The sequence below is a fragment of the Mytilus trossulus genome, unplaced genomic scaffold (assembly GCF_036588685.1).
Source record: "Mytilus trossulus isolate FHL-02 unplaced genomic scaffold, PNRI_Mtr1.1.1.hap1 h1tg000050l__unscaffolded, whole genome shotgun sequence".
NCBI lineage: Eukaryota > Metazoa > Mollusca > Bivalvia > Mytilida > Mytilidae > Mytilus > Mytilus trossulus.
Window position 1 is genome coordinate 1,859,836 of NW_026963292.1, and position 12,543 is coordinate 1,872,378.

Genomic DNA, 12,543 nt, shown 5'->3' on the forward strand with positions numbered 1-12,543 from the left:
TAAAATAAAAATAGCTATTTATAGATATGCAAATCATTTAAGAATTATCATTATATTTTAGATTTAAATATGGTCATGAACTTCAAAACTATCTTCTTCTCGAATCTCCTAGATTATTACCAGTTTTTAATATTGATACAAAAATTTCTGATTCAAGTATCGTACAGGACACTGATAATCTACCGCAAGTAACAAAGGTATCAAAGTTATCAAATGACAAGGATAGAACTAGACTAACATCTTCAAAATAAAGATTAAAAAATAATGCTGTTGACAGTTCCATCTCTAAGTTTTAAATAAGAAGCGATGGTACCAATACGTTTTTCGGAAATGTAATTTCAGTATCTCAGATGTTTATTTGATGTTTATTAGTTAACCCTATGTTGGTACTTCATTTGAGTAAACTATTCTGGTTTTAAATTCAACACGCTTTATACGATTTGCCATTCTTTCTCGATCAAACGATTTTCCAATATCACTTTGATCCCATGTGTTGCCCTCATGATTAGTTCTGGATTGATTTCATAATTATGACCATCTACCAGTGATACTTTGTATCTGAAATAAGAATTAAAAATGTCTCATTATTTGGTATGATTCATTCGTTTATTGCTACCCAATAACGAAAATAACGTAGATATTCATATGATATATATATATCTCATATTGAAATCACTGAGATAAATGTAGGCCAATGCTTATACAGCATAATTGAACGGCAAGATAAAAAAGAAAAGCTAATAAAGCATGAATACCTGTTGTAACATTAATACATATATTATAACAAGAATGTGTCCCCAGTACACAGATGCCCCACTCGCACTATCATTTTCTATGTTCAGTGGACCGTGAAATTAGGGTCAGAACTTTAATTTAGCATTAAAATTAGAAAGATCATATCAAAAGAATAAAATTGAGAATGGAAATGGGGAATGCATCAAAGAGACAACAACCCGACCATAGAAAAAACAACAGCGGAAGGTCATCAACAGGTCTTCAATGTAACGAGAAATTCCCGCACCCAGAGGTGTTCTTCAGCTGGTCCCTAAACAAATACATACTAGTTCAGTGACAATGAACGCCATACTAATTTTCAAATTGTACACAAGAAACTAAAATTAAAATAATACAAGACTAACAAAGACCAGAGGCTCCTGACTTGGGACAGGCGCAAAAATGCAGCGGGGTTAAACATGCTTATGAGATCTCAACCCTCCCCCTATACCTCTAGTCAATGTAGAAAAGTAAACGCACATTAAAAAATCAATTCAAAAGAAGTCCGAGTCTGATGTCAGAAGATGTAACCATGTATACTAAGTTTCTGGTTGATTGGACTTCAACTTCATCAAAAACTACCTCGACCAAAAAAACTTTAACCTGCAAGACAAACGAACGAACGAACGGAGGGACGGACGCACAGACCAGAAAACATAATGCCCCTCTACTATCGTAGGTGGGGCATAAAAACAGTAGTAAAAATCTACGTTACGGCTCAAGCGAAAAAGGAATCGAGTTGAGATGATCAATGATAATCTGTGTATCGCTATCTCACCTATGACGACGTTGTTAATTTCATGACAACGGGCATATGTGTCCTTAGTTTAAAGCTATAATTTTCGTATCATTAGACTCCGCTGAGAAAGAAAATGATCAGTCAGCAAGATCAAAGAAAAATTTCGAAAAAAACAATAATCTATTATGTAGACATTTACTAGAAATTTATTCTGTGGTCATTTTAGTGACCAGTTTTTTTTTGCAAGATCATAAGGACTCTACCAATTATGGACTGACGTAACTAAATGATACTTCAAATCAATATACACAAAACTTAAGGATCTGAATGTTGAACAAATTAACATCTGTCGTGTTGTTTTTTTTTTATGTGTTTTTCGTATTTAACTTTGTACTATAAAAAAGTTACAAGATATTGTGTACAACAGTTTAATATCATTGATTATGAACATCTACAAACCTCTGAACTAATCTGCTGATCATAACTTTTAATTCGTTAATTCCAAAATTTTGGCCAATACAATTCCTGAAATAAGAGTAAGAATAAAAGCAGAAGTGGCGTTTATCGTCAATGAACAATCAGCCTGAATGTAATAAAACAAACTCATAATACATTTCATACAACTTGATGTCTTTAACGATAGACACTGGACGTAATGCCTTTTTGTTTTATTTGTTAAAATAGTTATTTGTTTTTATACTGATTAAGATAATAACACAATGTTGACTGCTATTCCCCAATTATTTGACGTTTTTACCTACTAGTAATATGTCTGTTTGTCTTGCTCACACATTGTTGTCAGTATAATAAAAACCTATGCAATTATCAAACAATGTCGTGGTTTAGCTAGCTTTAAAACCAGGTTGTATCCACAATGTTCTGCATAAGAAAATGCATGTATTAAGTCAGAAATATTGCAGTTGATTTTTTTTCGTTTGGTGTGTTTTATCTATTGATTGTGGCCATTTGATAAGAAACTTTCCGTTTTGAATTTTCCCTGAAGTTTTTTTTTTTGGCGAATTTACTTTTATTTTATATATAATCTCTATATGGAACGAGCCTAAAGCTATAGTTACAGAATCATTTTCTATTTTAAAACAAATTTAAGTTAAGACTATAAGATGTAGTCTACACTTTCTTAATCGTACAAGGGAACATACCGTTTTATTGAAATGAGTTGTTCTTATATTCGGCTTTACTTAGCCATTCCTGCCGAAGACAAAACTAGAAAAGCTCCTCGGAAGCAAGAAATGTATAAAAAATTGTTTTCCTTTTTTTAAATTTTTTACCTTGACCCAGCAGCAAATGGTATATAGCTGTATGGATGTCTATCAGTTATATCTTCTTTCAAAAATCTCTCCGGTTTGAATACCTGAAAAAAAGTATCAGATACAATAAATAAACAGCAAAACAAATAATAAAAAGATTATATTCTCAGGATTGTTTAAGATATGCGAAATATATCAAAGAGACATTCGAAAAAAAAACTGACGACGCCATGACAAAAAAGAAAAGACTGCTTCCAAACCCTCAAAGCACCAAAACAAACAACAGATCATAATTCAATTCAAATTGAATGAATGTGCCTACTTCAAACTACACATTTTTTCGAAGAGGTTTTTAATCTAAAATAGTCAAATATGTTTTTCGCACACAATTTGAATCATCAAAACCAAATCGGAATCTTATCGATAATTGTAGAAATCCAAACCGGAACACAGATAAGATGATATAAGACAAAATTGACATTGATTTTTTTCGCATAACCATTACCTCTGATCCGAGTCCAAATTCGACGGAACGTCGCTACTTTTAACCATGATCCCGGATATTACACCCCAGCTCCTTTGTTCTAACAGGGGTTATCTGAGCCGGATCACCCCTACCAGATCACCACAGTTTGAGTTTCTTTTATTGTTGTGCCTGCTTTTCTTTGTTCTGTAACATTTTGGCGGGAATGTCAAATCCATTATAAAACTTATAATTAATTATACGGAAAACATTTTCCATCAAAATTCAAGTAGAAAAATCCAGCGTATATGCTGGGATTCAAACTCAAGACCTTTAGCATATCAAGTCACGACACATACCACTACACCAGGACGACTGAATACGAACTAATGGTAATTTGACATACTTAAAGGAAGCAAGATCTTTTTATAAGTGGGGCGAGTTTTCAGACATGTATGCAGTGGAATTTAAACCTTTATCGTTAATAGGTGAGTTTCAGACTGATTGTTCAATTTGATTCTACACTTTTTCAAAAGAGGCGCGGGGATTGGAACACCACTTTTTTTTTGGCCGATCAATGCATGTGGATTAGGACATATAATTGGAACCCCCTCCTCCCTTTGTCCTGGGTTGGGAATCCCCCCTCCCCTTTTTAAATTGGCTGAATCCGCTACTGAGGTGGGCAGAATTTTGTAAGATTTACCTCGTGTTCAGGCCAAACATCTGGATGATGATGAATCGAGTGAATACTGATATCTATATGAACACCTGCTGGTACTGTTATGTCACCAAACGTCATCGGTGACGTCAGTAAGCGTGCTGTTCCCGGCACTGGTGCAAACATTCTCATTGATTCTTTCACAAAAGCTGTGAGGCAAGGCATCTCTTGAAGATTTCCCCTGAATTAAACAAAACAAATTTGACGTGTCACCAGAAGATCATAACAATGTCGGATGCATACATGTATATCTATAAAATTTTATCCGTCAGATGTCCGCACGACATTATTTTGCAGATATCAATTATTACATTTTACCTTCAATAAGCAAACATACTTGAATTAAACCATATAAGATTTTTATAAAGTATCATTATTCGTGTAGTTAATTGACAAAACGATACCATCGCAGAATTCAGGATTGAAACGGAGAATGTGTTAAAGGGACAACAACCCGACCAAGAAAAGAAAGCAGAAAGGTCCTAGGATTGAAACGGAGAATGTGTTAAAGAGACAACAACCCGACCAAGAGCAGAAAGCAGAAAAGTCCTACGATGACCAAGGAAATCAAAATGTAGTTTTATTACTGACTTTTGTGCATTATTGAAATTGAAAATGAAAAGAAAGAATTTGAACAAACAACAGTTCTAGTTCGAAGAAGGACAGATAAAATCATGGATGTAAAAGAAAAGAAACAATCATTTAATTGTCTTTACATTGGCATACAGGAAATTATAAAATAAGTAAGTTGCACAATTTTTGACTCATTTTGTTTGAAAGTAGAACATTCGGCCCTCGATTATAAAGAAATGCTGTTTTTCGTCTCTATTTTTTTAATAAAATCATTCTCCGACCATGTTTTATTTTTAATATTAGACGTACCACGTTACCTCTAACCTATCTTCGAGTACCTCTGATATTTCAGTATATACTTTTTCCTGCTCCTCCGGATATCTCCCTAAACAGTATATAGACCAGCTAATGGCAGAAGCTACGGTGTCGTGACCTGCAAAGAACAGATATGCACAAATAGTCGTTCATGTACCTCTAAAGACACATTGTATAGAATGTTAACTTACTGTGCGTAGTGCTGTGTGTTTGTTTATTACATAATGGCTAGAGATATACGGGAGGTTTGAGAATTTGCAAATCATATTTAAACCCGCCGCATTGTTGTGTTTGTCCAAAGTCATTTACATTTGACCTTGTATGTTTTTTTTAAATTTTGGTTCATTTATATGTTTCGGAGTTTAATTTGACCTCAATTTTCGTGTACTAGTATACACTATTGATTAGGGACCTGCTGTTATGAAGACCCATTGGTAGCCTTGGGTTGTTTTCTGTTCTTTGGTTGGTTGGTTGGTTGTCTTTTTAACACATTTCCCGTTTCCATCTCAATTCTATTGATCACTTTGACATTTTGACTGGTTTTAGTTGACCTGTCACAAAATATGTTTCCAGATCAGAACGTTTTAGAAAGAAATTTAAATCTACCTATAAAGTAGATGTGATACGCAACCTTCTGATTGACAAAAAAGAATATTACCAAATTCTTTAATTTAACCTTCAGATGGTGTCCTGTTGCTCCATATGCCACACTTCATCGGATGCTTACATCTCATATATACTAGTTGGCATCAGTAAAAGATTTCAATGTGGCTGTCTAATTGACGTTACAAAAACAGTCTATCCTTTCTACGAATGATGAGTTGAACTCTATTTTTATTGGCCAGTGTTTGTATTGCTTAATACTTAGTTTTTGTCGTAACGTTTTTTTTTAAACTATAATTATTTGTCTTCTTGCCTTTTTCCCTAAGTATTACACAATGTTATATGTGCGGCTTGGGTTTTTATAACTGTTCATTTGTGTATTTCTTTTTCTACGAGAATAATCAAACATAAAAACTTAATCTTTAAACCTTCACCTTCAAACATAAACGTTTCCACTTCAGCTCTAATATCTTCATCAGAAAGTCCTATTCCATTTTCATCTTTAGCTGTAAGAAGTATATCTAGAAAATTAAGATGGCGCTTTGTTGGTAGACCTTTTTTCTTCTACAATGTAGAAAACATACAGTTGAAAAAAAAATAATCATAAAAACTGAGGTTCCAACATATGTGGGAAAATTGGATGGATTTGGCTCTTGTTGAATGTCCTTTTTGTCATATAGTTCCTAATTTAATCAATTAATTACACATACTTGGCATCCAAGCTTTATGTTCGTGTGCGTTATAAATAACGTCACGATTCGAAACCGTTCAAGGCCAGGCCTCACGGTCATAAAACTTTCGGGCACGATTTTTGTACTTAGACTCGAGAATCAACCAATCAAAATACTGGATTTCATGTTTCGATTATGATTTTTGTGCTCCAAGCACTGAGCAAAGTTTTATGACTTCAACCCCTGGCCTTGCGGTCATAAAACTTAAGAGTCAGTTTTTTTTGTACTCGTACTCGAAAATCAACCAATCAAAACGCTGGATTCCATGTTTCGAGCATGATTTTTGTGCTCCGAGCACTGATCAAATTTTTATGACTTCAAGGCCAGAAGTTCCTGTTTTGAACTATAAAACTTCAGGGAACCATACGCTCTAATATGCAATTAAAGGTGTGTTGATTTTTGCAGCACAAGTCAGGATAAGGTACAGTTTTGACATGAAATAACTGCCACTTTATTTGAAATTAAGACAAAGAAGCCATTAATGCAAGGACGTATATTATGTTAGTTATACGTCTTTGATTAATGCTTGAAATTGCAGAATTTTACATAGAAAGTAATGGGGCTATAAATTAGTGGTTTTATACCTATAGACACAGTTGATATGTATGTTGGCAGTTTTACTCAACCAGTTTTACGCGAAGTAGCAGAAAACAGTACATTTCTGAATCTAACTTGAATTTAATTATTAAAAAAAGAATATTATAATAATATATATCCTTTAATGCTTTTCAAACAATTAACAAATAACGTGCAAAATTCAAACTGCTTCTTTGTGCTTTGCACTTTTGATACACTATTGACATTTTATTTATATTTCTGATGTATTTTGATCTTGCCCAAATGATAAAATAAGACGATACATGACGTATCATGTGATTCTTACGTGCTTTTTAAAACGTACCAGAAGTTGCTGCCTTTCGTTTATAATTCTGTTAGAAAATTCGTGTGAATAATCACAAAGCTGCTTCATTTCCCTTCCTTCGTTAGAAAATTGATAGATGAAATCAATCTGATACCAAGGCTTTCTAAAAAAGAATGATTAGTTTTCATCGTTTTTATTGATAAGTGTTGAACGATGATGTTCAATCTCTGATGCTTTTTTTCTTTCAAGACAATAATTATGCATCCATATATGGTATCAAAGTTTGCGAAACGAAATATTTTAAATGGAGTGACGTTACTTTGCAGCAAAAGTTGATAAAACATACGAATAATCATTTTTTTCTGTCTTAGTTCTAAAACCGACGTGTCCTTGAAAAACACTTACCAGCATTTTGTGGTATGGCCGCGCTATGAATTGAGCAAATTACTCAAATTAGTCAAAATTCTGTTATATGTGGAAACAATGAAATAATGTATTCACAAGAGTTTATGTTTTGATAAGAAATTGGTAAAAAAAAAAGGATGTCATTCAATCGTATTCAAACACCTGCATCTTTGACATCATTGCAACACCTGCGCTGTGTTTATCGCTGTAGATCTCTCTTCCAACTAGGCTACACAGATATAGCTTGAGTTAGTCATTGAATCGTCGGTTTTATGATGTATTGTGGCAAATGAATGGTCCACCTTACAGATGATACATGTAGTTCTTGGTGGCGTTCGCGTTGCGCAGTAACATGTTACATAATTTGTATGTAGTATCTTGTGGACTAGTGGACTAGTTATTTTCTGCGTCGTCTTTTCGTGGTTTTTTTGTCGGTTTATCAGCTGTACATTTACGCTTGCTTTTTCTGTCTCCGTTTTTTGCAGACCATATGCATTTGCCGGTCGTGAAGGCTGATAATTGGACTTATCCTGCAGTGAGAAAATCAAACTCGTTGAGATCATCAACAATAATATATAAATACAAATACTTACAAGCACCTCGACAGCGTTAAATATGACAATCTGTTTACAGCATGAACATAGGGATGTTTTGATCTGTAACGATAAACTTTGTAAAAAATATAAATTGCTGTTCGTTTATGGCTTTTTTTCATTAGAATATACCTTACGTTTAAATCGAGGGAAAAGAAAATATCAGACAAACACAAAAAAAAAGAGACAGAAAACAGTTCGACGAAAAATCCAAAATATATCTTAACTTTATCAAAAGACAAATGCCCATACAGTATATAAAGTTCAAAACCATCCCAGATCTATTTACCGGATTTATAATAACATAAGTTACACGACGGGTGCCACATGTCATGCAAGATCTGCTTACCCTTCCGGAGTACCTGAGATAACCCCCATTTGTTTTTTTTGTTTTTTTTGGGGGGGGGGGGGGGGGGGTCGTGATGCTTAGTCTTTAGTTTTCTATGTTGTGTCTTGTGTACTGTTATGTGTCTGTTTGTCTCTTTATTTGTCAGCCATGGCGTTGTCATTCACTGAGAAAAAAATCAACTAAATATTGCGGAGTGTTCATTGAAAGTTGTTTTAGTCATTACAGCGTTATAAGATTAAATATGTTTTTTTCCTTAACTCTTCTATATTCTTCCTTCAACTATTCATATTAACAGGCAATATAAGTGTACATTAAGGTAGATAGATAAAAAGTTTTCTAGTAAAGCAAAATTTTAAAACTATTTTTTACGAAAACATCCTACGTTTTGATTTTCATGACCTTTTTAGTCTGGTACAGTATATTTGCAAAAATTTTTTTATAGGTAAATTATTTTGAACTACAAATGTAGCTATAGGGTGAAACAAAGAATTAATATTTTCTTGAATGTAAAATAACACAAAACACATTAAACGCGTCGAACTTACATTAATTCAATTTTAACGGACTGGCGGACGAACGGATAGATGTCCGCATATATTGAACAATATAATGCCCGCCCCATTTTGTCGTAGAAGGGGTGGGGCATACAAGTAAATCACGAGAGAAATATTATTTACAACAAACCTGCAATGAACAATGTCATCGATAATATTTTCCTTTTATACTTACTCACCCCTGATCTTGTATATTTCCTTGGTACGAAAAGGCACATCTTAATATAGTGTCTAAGGTTGCTAGCGCTACACGCGGGAAAATGTCTACTGCATCGCCGCTTTTGGAATAACACTCCAGTTTTTCCTAATAAAGTATGCAAACGAAATTATATAAAAAAATAAAATTAGAAATCGCTTAGAAATGTTATTTTAACTAAAACTAGAGCACGACATTTATTGTACGGGTAACTGTTTAGAAATGAAGGTCGTATTTTGATTTCATAATGTTTTTTTTAATTGATATGTAATAGGTTTCAACCATGATTTGAAAGATTAGTACGATAAGGACCTTATTTGACACACAACAGTAAACGATATACTACGGCTTCATAACGCAAGTGGTATTTTTTTTTTATTGATATGCAAGGCTATTCTGAATGAATTATCTAATCTACAAAGCGAGCACATTTCCACTTTTATCAGCTACATGTAGGAGACGGCTACCTTTTTCGAAAAGCTATTACTTGTATTGATATGAAGTCGATATGCTACTACACTAACGACGCATTTGTTATACATTGTATGGATCGATATTTTTCGTAAACAGTTGTTTTTTCGTCTTAGGATTAAAATTTTAACAAAATACAGTGATTGGAAAATCAAAGATATTACTCAGCTTACTTTTTGGTATTCATGTTGCTTGATAACAGAAATGCTCATGTTGTCTCAAGTGAAATGTTTTCCAATGTGAACTAACGTTATTCGTCTTACCCTTACTGTTGACAATCTTGGTGTGTTGACAAACTCCAAAGAGGCCGAACTAAGAACCAACAACATGATGATTGTAGAGTAAACAATTCTTGCATATATCTTAATTAAATATTCATGTTAAACCAACGATAATATAGTATAAGCTGTTTGTGTCTTTTCTGTTTTTATTGTGTTAGGGTTGCCATGCCACTGACGTATTCCAACAACCTCGCTTGGTCCCTAGTATAGTGTATGCACTGCCTTTATATATCACAATATGACATAATACGGGTGCCACGTGTGGAGCTTCAAGAGCACCTGAGATCACCACCAGTTCTTGGTGAGGTTCGTGTTGCTTGGTTTTTAGTTTTCCTTGCTGTGTCTTCCGTACTTTTATTTGTCTGTTGTTCTTTTTACTTTTTAGCCATGGCGTTGTCAGTTTATTATCGATTATGAGTATGACTGCCCTCTGGTATCTTTCGCCGCTCTTTTACATGAGTTAGTTTTGTTATTATTTACGGATATCTTCGTTTTTCTTCACCTTTTCTCTCTAATATTTTCGAATTTGGAAAACATCCCAACAAAACTTTACTTACAAGAAATATATCAGTAACGCTATTATATACTTCAACGTATGGTTTGAGTATTTCAAAATGGAAGCCTGGGGTCAAAAGGCGTCTGTTCCGTTCCCATTTTTTTCCGTCAGATATCAACAAACCGTCGCCTAGAAAAAATAATGTCTCAATATTGAATTATTTAAAAATAGTCACTAATATTGCATTTCATTAACTCATAGTGTAAGTATTTTAATCATTATCATTATCATCATTGTTAACACCATCATCATTATCATCATCATCATGAAAATATTACAGATGCTATTTTAAATTGATGCACTACTGCAGTACAGAAAGTAAAGGGGACAGGAAAAGAAAATGTCACTTTTGTTTGATATCTTCAGAACCCTATATATGCGTAAAATAAAAAAAAAAATCCTATTAAAACACTTGCATTTTTTCCAGTTAAAGGAAGACTATGTAAACTTTATAGTAATGAAGAAATAACAAGCATTGAAGTCTAGAGGACATGCATATATACAAATAAGGAGATGTGGTAAGGTTGCCAATGAAACAACTATGCACCAAAGTCCAAATGATGTACATGTTAGCAGTTATATGCAACTATACGGCCTTCAACAATAAGAAAAACCCATAACGTGTAGCCGGATATGAAAGGCCCCAATATGAGAAAATATAAAACAATGCAATTAAAAAATCTAACGGCCCAATTATTAACTGTTTACGGAAAGCGTATATAACAACCACGAACCAGCGACAACCACTGAACTAAATTCTCCTGACACCATGGAGAGACACACTCCCCCTCTCAACCACTTAACCTGGTACAGTGGTTTAATAGTATAACATAGGAACATACAATACAACCATTTGAAAAGGTCTCAGAAGGATACAAATAGAAATAAATCTAACAAAAACCAAAAAATAGACGTACACGGGTACTTGTACATCCCAAAAAGAAAAAAAGACGCAAAGAACACCTCTGAGAGAACTCGCAGTAAAAGACATCAAATGGACAACCAGCGTCGCGAAATAGTATTTGTAATATTTGTTAGCCCCTCTGACAACATTCTTACCTTTCATATTTCTTATATACAAGTATATGTAGATCCCTCCAACAGAATAAGGTAACCTTTCCAAACTCTTAATTATATGTAGGCCCTTCCGACAGCTTAAACTTACCTATTAAATTTCTCAGATGTTTGTGCCCCCCCTTTCCCGACAGGATTCTCACAGATCCAATATCTTATATACTGGTACATGTAGGCCCCTCATACAGCATTAGCTTACCTATCCAATCTCTGAGATATCTGTAGGCCCCTCCGCTACCATAAGCTTTAGGTGCTGAAGATTTATACAGTATCTGTGCCGAGTCTGGATGGCAGACCCCAAAACTGGCATAGAAAAACATACTCCAATAAACATAAACCTTAGGTCTCTCCTTTTCAACAATCTGTCCAAGAAGCTTGAAATATGATGCAAGATCATGAAACTACAAACAGAAGGCAATGTAATCAATAATGAAAAATATTTAAATTATTCAAAATTTTCTAAACATGCAAAAATAACACACAATTTTTGAAAATAAAATTAGAAAAAGACAGAAATTGCAAAAAGTTATAGTAAAACTTGACGAAGACAGATATTTCTGGTTATAGTTTAGTTTATTAATCCGATATGGGAACTATATTAAAATTAATACATGCCTTTCAAGAAAATGTTTGCTCGACAATTCATTTGTTAAAACGTTAGACTAATAGATGGACGATTTGTAGCTTAACATATTGCATTTACACTTGCCTATTGTTGAAGACTATATTGCCTTGTAGATGTCTCATGATAATTGCTGTCGTTGGATTGCGGTCTCATTGACTTCATATTCAGTTAACTTGTCTTCCTTAATTCCTTTTGTACAATTAATTCATGTATGCTTACCAAATGAAGAGAGCCCCAAATAGGATGAATCGGACCAAGAGTTGTAATGTTTTGTCCGAATGTTGCTGCTCGCAACTGTCTGAATTTCACCATAAAAGCTCTGATTTTCCATAGTAAGTACGTTATGACAATAATAAACAAGGATCTGTATATGTAAGTACTGAACACCATTGC

General features: G+C 33.8%; 1 protein-coding gene across 1 annotated transcript; it reads right to left on the bottom strand.

Moving 5' to 3' along the window:
- On the bottom strand, positions 1-12,543 carry LOC134699296 (cytochrome P450 4A25-like). The gene is made up of 12 exons (XM_063560904.1): positions 12,370-12,543; positions 11,725-11,926; positions 10,453-10,580; positions 9,127-9,251; positions 8,045-8,107; positions 7,086-7,209; positions 5,888-6,017; positions 4,845-4,968; positions 3,948-4,143; positions 2,803-2,885; positions 1,973-2,038; positions 1-558 (listed from the first exon to the last, which is right to left on the bottom strand). Exons 1-12 carry the CDS (start codon positions 12,538-12,540, stop codon positions 432-434), a joined length of 1,539 nt encoding a protein of 512 aa, XP_063416974.1. The 5' UTR covers positions 12,541-12,543; the 3' UTR covers positions 1-431.